The following is a 14,630-nucleotide window of genomic DNA, read 5'->3' on the forward strand; positions in this document are numbered from 1 at the left end:
TACAGCTTCATCCCAATATTTTGAGTCTTTGCTGCTTCTACCCTTCTCCTGGGCAGTTATGAAAATATCCAGCATCTTCTCGTCCAATAATGGTGGCCAGTTTTCACCAATTTTCTACAATGGAGTAAAATAATTAAAGTGAAGATGAAGAACAACAAGACTTCACTAATTAACAATTAAACATTAAATTAATATTTTAACCTACCTTTGTAGCCATTAAATTGATCTTCGGCTGAAAAAAACAAAAATTAATATTTGAATAAGATGAAGAAAAAGATGAAGAACAGATTCAAGTAATATCAAGATGAAGAACCTTTTTCAGATTTTCAGAACAAGATGAAGAACCAGATTCAGATTTTATTTGATTTTTTTCAGTGGGCTGCTTATCAAAAAGCTCACAACAACAAGTGAGACAAAGTTCATTCTGGCATTCTTCACACTTTCCGAAGCAGGAAAATACTGACGTCTTGCAGTTGTCACTACAAAAAGAGTGTTGAGTCAACAACTAAAAAATCACCGGAAAGTGTCTTATAGTTATCCTCATGTTTTTTAGTTGTTGATCTGGTTCATCTAAATTTTATAAGGGTCTTATTAACGAGTGCCCTGAGACAATCTTTAAGCATTCCTTTAAAAGAAATAATCTGTATAAAAAGTAACATATTACAACTTCTGATGCATTGACTTCACACATTTCTATAAAATTTTTAAAAAATTTATTATTTTAAATGCTTAAAGAGTGTCCCTGTGACACTGTTTAGCATTTTCCATTTTATAAACATTTCTTAAATAAAAAACAATCTTTTTTTAAAGCCATTAGGTTTGGTCTAGTAGTGAGGGATTTGAGTAGTATATAATAAGTCCTAGGTTCGAACCCCAGCTCATTGTAAACAAAAAAAGACCTTTACTAAAGTGCGAGTAAAATTTCAGACTGTACCCTTCGTTTGGTTCTATGGAAAAAAGTGAGAGGAAAGAAAATTACACAATCCAATAAATGAATTTGAACTACTTTACAATCCAAATTCATTCATCGATTTCCATAATTTTCTTTCCTCTCACTTTCTTTCTATCCTACCAAATGCACTGTAGCCTTTGTTTGGTTTGAGAGAAATAAAGAAGAGAGAAATATAAGAGAAGTTGACAATTTCTCTTGTTTGGTAAGAGGAGAAATTGAGACTAGTGATAGTGAAGAAGAAATTGAGACTAGTCTTATTTATTTTAAAACAAATATATGATCAATTGGCATTTATAACAAGATTCTGATGATAGTGAAGAAGAAAATGAGACTAGTGATGGAGATTTTGAAGTTGATGAGGTGAATGAAATTTCTGACGGTGATGAAGATACTTCATCAACAGAAATTGATGCATATAAACCCTAATTTCTTCAATATAAACCCTAAAAATCATGAAATTAGATAAAACGCGCTTTTCACCATAATATTAAGATTAGTAAATTACTAATTACTAATAATTTCAATTCCATGAAGGTGCAAGCACAATCAATACTCTTCAGTAAGAAACAAAGAAATAAACACAATCAATACTCTTCTTACTGTCTTATCCAACATGGATAGACAGTAAGAAGCTATTGGATGAGGTAATGGCTGATGAAGACATTCAGAAATTAGTTCGGGAAGTACAGCAGAATCCTGAAGCTAAATCTGGATATTGTGTTAAGAATGGAGTTTTGTTTTACCATGAGAGGTTGGTTATTTCCCCTAAATCACCATCCATTCCTTTATTGTTAGAAGAGTTTCACTGCACTCCTGTAGGAGGCCATTCTGGATTTCTTAGGACTTATAGAAGGCTGGCTGCGAATTTGTATTGGGTGGGAATGCAAAGAAGTGTGCGGGATTTTGTTCGGGCTTGTGACACATGTCAAAGGCAGAAATATTCTGCTACTACACCAGGGGGCTTGTTACAGCCGCTTCCTATTCCAAATGCCATTTGGGAAGATATCTCTTTAGACTTTATCACGGGCTTACCCAAGTCAAAAGGGGTTGATGCTATACTAGTGGTGGTTGATCGTTTATCGAAATATAGTCATTTTATACTGCTGAAACATCCCTATTCTGCTAAGTCCATTGCTGAATTGTTTGTGAAGGAAATAGTTAGACTACATGGCATTCCTAAGTCTATCATTAGTGATAGAGACCCGCTGTTTGTTAGCAATTTTTGGATGGAATTGTTTAAGTTGCAGGGTACTAAATTACAAATGAGTTCGGCTTACCATCCCGAAACGGATGGCCAAACGGAGGTGATCAACAGATGTTTGGAAAGCTATTTGCGATGTTTTGCTTCCGACCATCCTAAGACGTGGTCTACATGGATTTCGTGGGCCGAATATTGGTATAACACCACGTACCATATTTCCATTGGGAAGACACCATTTGAGGTGGTCTATGGTAGACAAGCTCCGACTGTTGTGCAGTTATCCTCAAATGAAACTAAGGTACCTGCTGTTGCTATGGAGTTAAGTGAAAGAGATGAAGCACTGAGACAACTTAAGCTACATCTGCAGAAAGCTCAAGAACAGATGGCTTCTTATACTAACAAGAAGAGGAGAGACTTGAGTTTTCAAGTTGATGAATGGGTTTTCTTAAAACTCAGACCTCACAGACAGCAGTCAGTGGTGAGAAGAATCAACCAGAAACTTGCTCCCCGTTTCTATGGACCTTTCAAAATTCTTGCCAAGGTTGGTGAGGTGGCTTATAAACTGCAATTGCCCGAGACATCTAAAATTCACCCCGTGTTTCATGTATCTTTGTTGAAGAAGGCAGTTGGTGATTATCACAGTCAAGGTGACTTGCCTAAGGATTTGGAGATTGATGAGGTTAATGATGTGTATCCTGAACAAGTAGTCGGAACTAGAATAGCTGCTAAGGAGGAATGGGAAATGGGAAATGGGAATGATCATTGGATGATGTGACTTGGGAAGATGATGATTTTCTGCGTAGTCAATTTCCAGAATTTAGCCTTGGGGACAAGGCTGCTGTTATGGAGGGGAGTGTTGATAGGATTATGGATCAAGCTACTGTGGGCCTTGGAAATCAGCCCAAGCCTCGTGTGTGGAAAGTTTATACTAGGAAGAAAGGAATGGGAAATGGGAATGATGACGTGGACAAATGATTCTTGAAGAGGTGCATGTGAGTGAGTGCCTTAAAAGGTGGTGTCAGTACAAGGAATAATCGATTCTGATTTTGGTTAATTAGTGGGAACCACTCTGTTGGTGGTTTAGGGAGCATCCTATGCTTTTGGCTGTTAGTACCAGTACTAGCAGATTGTTTACAGTTTCCAGTACTATTTTCTATCTGTAATTGTTATCCACATCAATACAGTTACAGTATTATCATCATATTATATCTATTTCACTCTTTTATACTTATTATTCATATCAATTCCCATCAGACTAGAACTTCTACACCTAGCCCTATCACTTCTCATCCTAATCAACCTTTCATTAACCCTCTAAATGTGCATCCTATGCAAACCAGGACCAAGAATGGTATTACTCTTCCTAAACGAAATCCCACACTTCTTTCGAATAGAGAATAATATTTGAATCATGCTCTAAAGTAATAGGAAAATAGAAGACACCATAAAATACATAGACAATAATGGAGTGCGAAAAAAATAAAACCATGCAAATAAAAAGAAAACTAAACATACCTTTCTCTTCGTTTGTCTTTTAAGTTTTGCGCGCATAGCTTTCATGTGATCAGTTGAGTGCGTAAATTTATCGGGTTTCTTCCTCTCTCTTCTGTCTCTTGTAAGAGGTGCTGGAGGAGTCGCTATGCCGCGCCGACGCACCCTTCTGAAACCATCCCTCCCTGCATTTTCATCCCCAATGTCGTTAACAATTTCCACATTGTCATTCAACTCAACCTCATTCTGCTCGAGTTGAATATTTGTTTCCTCAACCACCGGAATCCCGTATGCTACAAAATCAATCACCAACGTCACACATGATCACATTGTTAAAATTTGGCAAAACAAAAACATTTTCTTAATTAAAAACGTAATTATATATTCATAATATAACATGCACCGCTGATTACTTATCATTATTCATAACTAAAACCATAACATTATTAAATATTTTACCTCCACTAGTGCTATACTCAATATTGGGTGATTGGTGATCAACCTCATTCTGCTCGAGTTGAATATTTGTTTCCTCAACCACCGGAATCCCATATGCTACAAAATCAATCACCAACGTCACACATGATCACATTGTTAAAATTTGGCAAAACAAAAACAACATTTTCTTAATTAAAAACGTAATTATATATTCATAATATAACATGCACCGCTGATTACTTATCATTATTCATAACTAAAACCATAACATTATTAAATATTTTACCTCCACTAGTGCTATACTCAATATTGGGTGATTGGTGATCACATGTCGTCTCGAAAGAGGGTGCTTCAGTATCACCTGCCGTCTCGGAAGTGGATGCTTCAATAGTTTGGAAGTTTTGTGCAAACCGCCTATCAATATCTTCCCATTGTCTCAGCTCTCTTTTAAAATGTTCTTTAAAATTGATGGGATGATTGCCTTTATTTCCCTTTGAAATAATCACTCCCATATCAAATCCAACACCGGTCAAGTCAATATCATCAAGTTCCGCGAACTGTTTTGCTATAACATTTGGATAATGAGGCTCCACATAATTGTAGCAAAACAATGGGGTGACGATAGTTCGGTATTGAATCTGATCATGCAGGTCGGGAGGCAGCATTTGGTCAGTATAGGGATGCCAGGTAATGGGGAATTCTTCTATATTCTGTGTAATAGGCAGCATTTGGTCAGTATAGGGATGCCAAGTAATAGGGAATTCTTCTAAAAATTAAAATCAAAACCTACATAAGCTATAGAAATCATTTCTTACGTCATGATCCATATCCAGGAAGTTACGTATCAACTGAAACTTTTGTCCTAAATTATGATGGACTTTTCTGTGACAGTTTTTGCCGAGTGTGAAAAGATCCTTTATCAAATATGCCAATAGTGGCATATTAGGCATACGATCTTCCTCCGCAGTAACAGCAATAATATTGAGGATATTATGAAGTCCTTTAAAATGATAAAAGAAAAATCCCTATGAAAAAACAGTTGGTTAAAAAGTTATCAAACAAAGATAAGAAAGAAAAAAAAGATATAAGAAAAAATATGCACTTACCATTATCAGCCATACAAAGCCGTCAACTTTCTTATTACGTAAATGATTCTCCTTTAGACCTTGATATAGAAAGGCCAATTGTGCCGCTCCCCAAGCATAAGAATCCACTTCGTCCAATTTTTCAATAAATTGGACGTATGTGGTTTTGCAGTTTTAGCCATCCCCACTTGGAACGATCAGACAAGACACAATCATAAGGAGGACAGCTTTTATCCTATCATCATCATTTTTACTTAAATCACAGCAAATATTTTTCAACACACTTAACTTAAGTTTATTAACAGCAGGTAAGGAAAAAACCCGGTTAAAAGCCATAGGGTCTTTATTGCTTTCAGATATAATTGCTCGGCCCGTAATGGGCAAGTTGGTCAAAAACAGAACGTCTTCCAATGAGACGTTCATGTTAATACCACAAACATGAAAACAATAGTAATTTTCTTGAAGTCCATAATAACTCATGAACAATTCAAACAATGATGTTGAAAATTCCGATGAGTTATCTTGGACAAGCTTTAAAACTCTTAATAATGTATAACCTTGACCCCTATTTTCTATTCTATTGTTAATTATTGTTTTAAAAGGTTCATCTAAATCTTTCCATAGTTTGCACAAAGTATTTAGTTTAGATGATCCTTTTGTTGACATTTCCTGCAAAAGCAAAATCACTTGTATAAATAAGTAAACAAATCCGAATTGGTGGATTAAGCAGCTCTGTAAGGCATCATGTCATTCCCAATGGATTCGAATAAAACATACATATATTCCATACTTATTTCAGAATTTTCGTTCTGACTATTATAGTAATATAAATATATAATAGAGTAGAAAATACATTGTATGAAGATATATTGTAAGGCAGCAGTGTGCACAGAGGTTTTCTATATAAACCTAACTCTCCCCCAATTGTAACCAATTCTGGAAATACAAAATTCTGTTGTAACTACTTTCCTTTTCTCCTTTTCTCTCTCTTTCTACATTTCTATTATTAACAGTCTGTGGTTCTGCAAGAGTAATAGTCTGTGGTTCTATTATTAACATTTCTATTATTAATTGTTCATGAGTTATTATGGACTTCAAGAAAATTACTATTGTTTTCATGTTTGTGGTATTAACATGAACGTCTCATTGGAAGACGTTCTGTTTTTGACCAACTTGCCCATTACGGGCCGAGCAATTATATCTGAAAGCAATAAAGACCCTATGGCTTTTAACCGGGTTTTTTCCTTACCTGCTGTTAATAAACTTAAGTTAAGTGTGTTGAAAAATATTTGCTGTGATTTAAGTAAAAATGATGATGATAGGATAAAAGTTGTCCTCCTTATGATTGTGTCTTGTCTGATCGTTCCAAGTGGGGATGGCCAAAACTGCAAAACCACATACGTCCAATTTATTGAAAAATTGGACGAAGTGGATTCTTATGCTTGGGGAGCGGCACAATTGGCCTTTCTATATCAAGGTCTAAAGGAGAATCATTTACGTAATAAGAAAGTTGACGGCTTTGTATGGCTGATAATGGTAAGTGCATATTTTTTCTTATATCTTTTTTTTCTTTCTTATCTTTGATAACTTTTTAACCAACTGTTTTTTCATAGGGATTTTTCTTTTATCATTTTAAAGGACTTCATAATATCCTCAATATTATTGCTGTTACTGCGGAGGAAGATCGTATGCCTAATATGCCAATAGTGGCATATATGCCAATAGTGGCATATTTGATAAAGGATCTTTTCACACTCGGCAAAAACCGTCACGGAAAAGTCCATCATAATTTAGGACAAAAGTTTCAGTTGATACGTAACTTCCTGGATATGGATCATGAGGTAAGAAATGATTTCTATAGCTTATGTAGGTTTTGATTTTAATTTTTAGAAGAATTCCCTATTACTTGGCATCCCTATACTGACCAAATGCTGCCTATTACACAGAATATAGAAGAATTCCCCATTACCTGGCATCCCTATACTGACCAAATGCTGCCTCCCGACCTGCATGATCAGATTCAATACCGAACTATCGTCACCCCATTGTTTTGCTACAATTATGTGAAGCCTCATTATCCAAATGTTATAGCAAAACAGTTCGCGGAACTTGATGATATTGACTTGACCGGTGTTGGATCTGATATGGGAGTGATTATTTCAAAGGGAAATAAAGGCAATCATCCCATCAATTTTAAAGAACATTTTAAAAGAGAGCTGAGACAATGGGAAGATATTGATAGGCGGTTTGCACAAAACTTCCAAACTATTGAAGCATCCACTTCCGAGACGGCAGGTGATACTGAAGCACCCTCTTTCGAGACGACATGTGATCACCAATCACCCAATATTGAGTATAGCACTAGTGGAGGTAAAATATTTAATAATGTTATGGTTTTAGTTATGAATAATGATAAGTAATCAGCGGTGCATGTTATATTATGAATATATAATTACGTTTTTAATTAAGAAAATGTTGTTTTTGTTTTGCCAAATTTTAACAATGTGATCATGTGTGACGTTGGTGATTGATTTTGTAGCATATGGGATTCCGGTGGTTGAGGAAACAAATATTCAACTCGAGCAGAATGAGGTTGATCACCAATCACCCAATATTGAGTATAGCACTAGTGGAGGTAAAATATTTAATAATGTTATGGTTTTAGTTATGAATAATGATAAGTAATCAGCGGTGCATGTTATATTATGAATATATAATTACGTTTTTAATTAAGAAAATGTTTTTGTTTTGCCAAATTTTAACAATGTGATCATGTGTGACGTTGGTGATTGATTTTGTAGCATATGGGATTCCGGTGGTTGAGGAAACAAATATTCAACTCGAGCAGAATGAGGTTGAGTTGAATGACAATGTGGAAATTGTTAACGACATTGGGGATGAAAATGCGCGGAGGGATGGTTTCAGAAGGGTGCGTCGGCGCGGCATAGCGACTCCTCCAGCACCTCTTACAAGAGACAGAAGAGAGAGGAAGAAACCCGATAAATTTACGCACTCAACTGATCACATGAAAGCTATGCGCGCAAAACTTGAAAGACAAACGAAGAGAAAGGTATGTTTAGTTTTCTTTTTATTTGCATGGTTTTATTTTTTTCGCACTCCATTATTGTTTATGTATTTTATCGTGTCTTCTATTTTCCTATTACTTTAGAGCATGATTCAAATATTATTCTCTATTCGAAAGAAGTGTGGGATTTCGTTTAGGAAGAGTAATACCATTCTTGGTCCTGGTTTGCATAGGATGCACATTTAGAGGGTTAATGAAAGGTTGATTAGGATGAGAAGTGATAGGGCTAGGTGTAGAAGTTCTAGTCTGATGGGAATTGATATGAATAATAAGTATAAAAGAGTGAAATAGATATAATATGATGATAATACTGTAACTGTATTGATGTGGATAACAATTACAGATAGAAAATAGTACTGGAAACTGTAAACAATCTGCTAGTACTGGTACTAACAGCCAAAAGCATAGGATGCTCCCTAAACCACCAACAGAGTGGTTCCCACTAATTAACCAAAATCAGAATCGATTATTCCTTGTACTGACACCACCTTTTAAGGCACTCACTCACATGCACCTCTTCAAGAATCATTTGTCCACGTCATCATTCCCATTTCCCATTCCTTTCTTCCTAGTATAAACTTTCCACACACGAGGCTTGGGCTGATTTCCAAGGCCCACAGTAGCTTGATCCATAATCCTATCAACACTCCCCTCCATAACAGCAGCCTTGTCCCCAAGGCTAAATTCTGGAAATTGACTACGCAGAAAATCATCATCTTCCCAAGTCACATCATCCAATGATTTTCCCTGCCATTTAATCAAACTCTGATGCACCATCGATCCCTCCTTAGCAGCTATTCTAGTTCCGACTACTTGTTCAGGATACACATCATTAACCTCATCAATCTCCAAATCCTTAGGCAAGTCACCTTGACTGTGATAATCACCAACTGCCTTCTTCAACAAAGATACATGAAATACGGGGTGAATTTTAGATGTCTCGGGCAATTGCAGTTTATAAGCCACCTCACCAACCTTGGCAAGAATTTTGAAAGGTCCATAGAAATGGGGAGCAAGTTTCTGGTTGATTCTTCTCACCACTGACTGCTGTCTGTGAGGTCTGAGTTTTAAGAAAACCCATTCATCAACTTGAAAACTCAAGTCTCTCCTCTTCTTGTTAGCATAAGAAGCCATATGTTCTTGAGCTTTCTGCAGATGTAGCTTAAGTTGTCTCAGTGCTTCATCTCTTTCACTTAACTCCATAGCAACAACAGGTACCTTAGTTTCATTTGAGGAAAACTGCACAACAATCGGAGCTTGTCTACCAAAGACCACCTCTAATGGTGTCTTCCCAATGGAAATATGGTACGTGGTGTTATACCAATATTCGGCCCACGAAATCCATGTAGACCACGTCTTAGGATGGTCGGAAGCAAAACATCGCAAATAGCTTTCCAAACATCTGTTGATCACCTCCGTTTGGCCATCCGTTTCGGGATGGTAAGCCGAACTCATTTGTAATTTAGTACCCTACAACTTAAACAATTCCATCCAAAAATTGCTAACAAACAGCGGGTCTCTATCACTAATGATAGACTTAGGAATGCCATGTAGTCTAACTATTTCCTTCACAAACAATTCAGCAATGGACTTAGCAGAATAGGGATGTTTCAGCAGTATAAAATGACTATATTTCGATAAACGATCAACCACCACTAGTATAGCATCAACCCCTTTTGACTTGGGTAAGCCCGTGATAAAGTCTAAAGAGATATCTTCCCAAATGGCATTTGGAATAGGAAGCGGCTGTAACAAGCCCCCTGGTGTAGTAGCAGAATATTTCTGCCTTTGACATGTGTCACAAGCCCGAACAAAATCCCGCACACTTCTTTGCATTCCCACCCAATACAAATTCGCAGCCAGCCTTCTATAAGTCCTAAGAAATCCAGAATGGCCTCCTACAGGAGTGCAGTGAAACTCTTCTAACAATAAAGGAATGGATGGTGATTTAGGGGAAATAACCAACCTCTCATGGTAAAACAAAACTCCATTCTTAACACAATATCCAGATTTAGCTTCAGGATTCTGCTGTACTTCCCGAACTAATTTCTGAATGTCTTCATCAGCCATTACCTCATCCAATAGCTTCTTACTGTCTATCCATGTTGGATAAGACAGTAAGAAGAGTATTGATTGTGTTTATTTCTTTGTTTCTTACTGAAGAGTATTGATTGTGCTTGCACCTTCATGGAATTGAAATTATTAGTAATTAGTAATTTACTAATCTTAATATTATGGTGAAAAGCGCGTTTTATCTAATTTCATGATTTTTAGGGTTTATATTGAAGAAATTAGGGTTTATATGCATCAATTTCTGTTGATGAAGTATCTTCATCACCGTCAGAAATTTCATTCACCTCATCAACTTCAAAATCTCCATCACTAGTCTCATTTTCTTCTTCACTATCATCAGAATCTTGTTATAAATGCCAATTGATCATATATTTGTTTTAAAATAAATAAGACTAGTCTCAATTTCTTCTTCACTATCACTAGTCTCAATTTCTCCTCTTACCAAACAAGAGAAATTGTCAACTTCTCTTATATTTCTCTCTTCTTTATTTCTCTCAAACCAAACAAAGGCTACAGTGCATTTGGTAGGATAGAAAGAAAGTGAGAGGAAAGAAAATTATGGAAATCGATGAATGAATTTGGATTGTAAAGTAGTTCAAATTCATTTATTGGATTGTGTAATTTTCTTTCCTCTCACTTTTTTCCATAGAACCAAACGAAGGGTACAGTCTGAAATTTTACTCGCACTTTAGTAAAGGTCTTTTTTTGTTTACAATGAGCTGGGGTTCGAACCTAGGACTTATTATATACTACTCAAATCCCTCACTACTAGACCAAACCTAATGGCTTTAAAAAAAGATTGTTTTTTATTTAAGAAATGTTTATAAAATGGAAAATGCTAAACAGTGTCACAGGGACACTCTTTAAGCATTTAAAATAGTAAATTTTTTAAAAATTTTATAGAAATGTGTGAAGTCAATGCATCAGAAGTTGTAATATGTTACTTTTTATACAGATTATTTCTTTTAAAGGAATGCTTAAAGATTGTCTCAGGGCACTCGTTAATAAGACCCTTATAAAATTTAGATGAACCAGATCAACAACTAAAAAACATGAGGATAACTATAAGAAACTTTCCGGTGATTTTTTAGTTGTTGACTCAACACTCTTTTTGTAGTGACAACTGCAAGACGTCAATATTTTCCTGCTTCGGAAAGTGTGAAGCATGCCAGAATGAACTTTGTCTCACTTGTTGTTGTGAGCTTTTTGATAAGCAGCCCACTGAAAAAAAATCAAATAAAATCCGAATCTGGTTCTTCATCTTGTTCTGAAAATCTGAAAAAGGTTCTTCATCTTGATATTACTTGAATCTGTTCTTCATCTTTTTCTTCATCTTATTCAAATATTAATTTTTGTTTTTTTCAGCCGAAGATCAATTTAATGGCTACAAAGGTAGGTTAAAATATTAATTTAATGTTTAATTGTTAATTAGTGAAGTCTTGTTGTTCTTCATCTCCACTTTAATTATTTTACTCCATTGTAGAAAATTGGTGAAAACTGGCCACCATTATTGGACGAGAAGATGCTGGATATTTTCATAACTGCCCACGAGAAGGGTAGAAGCAGCAAAGACTCAAAATATTGGGATGAAGCTGTATCTGAGGTTAACCGCCACATTGAAGAAAACTTTCCTACGGAGAGACCTAGAGATGAAGCATCTTTGCGGATGAGACTGAAACAATTACGGAGGAACCCCCCTGAGGTATCTAATTTACATGATATTATGTGGGTTTGAGAGTAGCTCGTATTAATTTCTCTAAGCCGATTTATATTATTACAAATTGCACACCCCTACAAAGCAAATTGGACCAAAACCAATATAGAAACATCTTAAATTTGTAAAGCGATCTCGACCGCTACAATCTGTATTGTATGTCCCTCTTTTTTTTTTTTTACGGTATATACCAAATACCAATTACCAAGAGTCTAACATAGTAGCTAGTGTTTTATTATTTACATCCCCATGATGCAATTTTTTAGAAATGGTTGTGAGTGGACTGTATGCTTTTAAGTATGCTTTTAGTTTCAGAATGGAGTGACTAACATGATGCCCCTGTTTTCTACCAGAATCTAGCTAAGAAAATCGAAGATCTGTTTAAGTTCTACAAAATGATAATTCCCACCATACGTCCAGGACCATACACTCATAGTTTAGGTAGTGGCTAGTCTTCGGGCCAGTCTTCGGGTGGATCTTCAGGAGGAGGAGGAGGAGGACCTATTCGTCGACATCGCTCGACCACAAATCCATCTTTCTCTCTGCCCAAGGTCACAGAATTCGATCCTCAGCTTGATGAGGAGGACCTCGATAAAGAATTGTTGACACTTTTGAAAAACAATGATGTTCCTTCTTCCAGGCAAGTATACATAATGTACTGTATGTCACTTAAGGACAAGAAGAAGCTGCGAAATACTCCTGCGAAGAATGTGTACAATATGGCAAAGCAGATCGAGAAAACCTACAGGTATTTTTAATATGTTTTGGATTTTAGTTTGCTGCAATCACTAATTTATTTTCTGCTGCTTATAAAATAAATTTATACGTGCATGCTTTATGTGAATAAGTGAATGTAATGCTTTAAAGGTTTACCGTTTTATGGTATATCTTAGAATTGAGTTTTGGCTTATAAGGTGAGGATTGCCTCTTACTTATAAACATTTGTTCAGGCCTTCTCGCAAGCGATGTGAGACTTCTTTAACAGTATATACCAATTAATATGTTTTGGCTTTTATATAGTAATGAATAAATGATGAAGAAGAAGTGATACCAGAACTTTGTTTGTCCTAAAACACAAGTCCAAATTAACTTGGTTTTAATAGAAATTGCTGCTTAAATCTGATGATACCCTTATTGTCGGAACAGTGATGCTTTGTATGGTTTCCATATTATTGTACTCTTATTTCTATCATGTACAAAGGAAAATGATTTTTTTGGAATTTCTTATTCTTCTTTTATGTTTACTATAATACTATAAACTATGTATGCTTTGTTCTTACTCTTACCTTTTTTTCAATAGATTCATTTACTCATTGCCTACGTAACATAGTCTAGATTTACTACTAAATGTTGCATGCCATGTTTTAATGAGAAGTTATTTTGTCAAACTATTTGCTTGCCTGCATTAAAAGTACACATGTAGTACTAGCAGCTGTAAGATTATTTATATCATGTCATTATTGTCATCTAAGGTAGAATGGTTACTTGGTAACAATATTTGGATTTTGGTTAAGTCATCATTTAGGGTATTATCTTACCTTATGTTTGGTTTGCAGAGAAAGAGGTGAGATGGTCAACAACGCTGGAGAGTGAAGAATAAGATGAGAAGCAGCAGGTTCTGAGGATGAAGCCGAGGAGGAAAACGAGGATGAAGAGGAAGACCAGAACAGAGGATTTGGAGTGCAACCAAAATTGCTTATACATTTTTAGACAAAAAAAAGAGAATGTAATTTTGCCAATCCGTAAAGTTTATTTGCATTGTTTTTATTCCCAATCATATTTATTTTGATTTTGAGACTTATTTAGGACATTGAATTTATTTTGAGACTTATTTAGTATTGTTAGATTTTTATCAATGCTTTATTTTGTCAGAGACAAAAACCTTGCATGTGGTAAAAGGTCTTTTGGAGGCAGTTGATGTCGCGGCTTTACATCATTTATATGATTGTCTTGTTTTCCCTCAAAAGGGTGAAAGACCCCATACGAATGAAGCTTCTTTTTTTGTTTTTTGATTTTTACTATTTTTCTTCTTTCAATAATCCACCGTTTTCTTTCGTAAAAAAAAATCCACTTTTTCTTTACAAAATTAACACACATACCCCCTTTAAATGGTCCAAAATTTGTGTCATTAACCATAAAAATATATGATAAAAAATTATTGCTACTATTACTACTATTATTATTATTATTATTATTATTATTATTAAGGGCACATGTTAAGAAGATAAATGTGGAAAAAATTTATTGAACTTGTGGTGTATTTAATTATCTAAGCATTAAATTCTTTGTATCATTAAATGCTATATTTCTATTTTTAGGTAGCTTAACATGTGCCCTTAGGGCACAAGTTAACATAACCCTTATTATTATTATTATTATTATTATTATTATTATTATTATTATTATTATTATTATTATTATTATTATTATTATTATTATTATTATTATTATTATTAAATTTTTAAAGATGAATTCTTTTAATGTATATATTGGTTCATACGGTACACTAGTTTAATCAGTAACTCAATGACTTAGAGTATTAACTGAATCAAGGACTAATCAAATTTTGTAATGAATTTTTCTAAAACAAA

The 14,630-nt window shown here is 35.0% G+C and overlaps 1 protein-coding gene and 2 long non-coding RNA genes across 3 annotated transcripts; 2 read left to right on the forward strand and 1 right to left on the reverse strand.

Annotated features, from left to right (window-relative positions):
- Positions 1–3,839: 3,839 nt before the first annotated feature.
- LOC123885005 lies at positions 3,840–4,587 on the reverse strand. The gene is made up of 3 exons (XR_006801045.1): positions 4,369–4,587; positions 4,147–4,199; positions 3,840–3,884 (listed from the first exon to the last, which is right to left on the reverse strand). It is a non-coding gene; the product is annotated as an uncharacterized LOC123885005 (long non-coding RNA).
- Positions 4,588–7,286: 2,699 nt separating this feature from the next.
- On the forward strand, positions 7,287–8,438 carry LOC123886092. The gene is made up of 4 exons (XM_045935432.1): positions 7,287–7,537; positions 7,707–7,802; positions 7,969–8,237; positions 8,337–8,438. The coding sequence occupies exons 1-4, from the start codon at positions 7,312–7,314 to the stop codon at positions 8,436–8,438; spliced, it is 693 nt and encodes a 230-aa protein (XP_045791388.1). The 5' UTR covers positions 7,287–7,311.
- A 3,508-nt stretch (positions 8,439–11,946) lies between these two features.
- LOC123885004 lies at positions 11,947–13,941 on the forward strand. The gene is made up of 3 exons (XR_006801044.1): positions 11,947–12,027; positions 12,393–12,787; positions 13,596–13,941. It is a non-coding gene; the product is annotated as an uncharacterized LOC123885004 (long non-coding RNA).
- The last annotated feature ends 689 nt before the right edge of the window (positions 13,942–14,630 follow it).

Source organism: Trifolium pratense, linkage group LG5 (assembly GCF_020283565.1).
Source record: "Trifolium pratense cultivar HEN17-A07 linkage group LG5, ARS_RC_1.1, whole genome shotgun sequence".
Classification (NCBI taxonomy): Eukaryota; Viridiplantae; Streptophyta; class Magnoliopsida; order Fabales; family Fabaceae; genus Trifolium; species Trifolium pratense.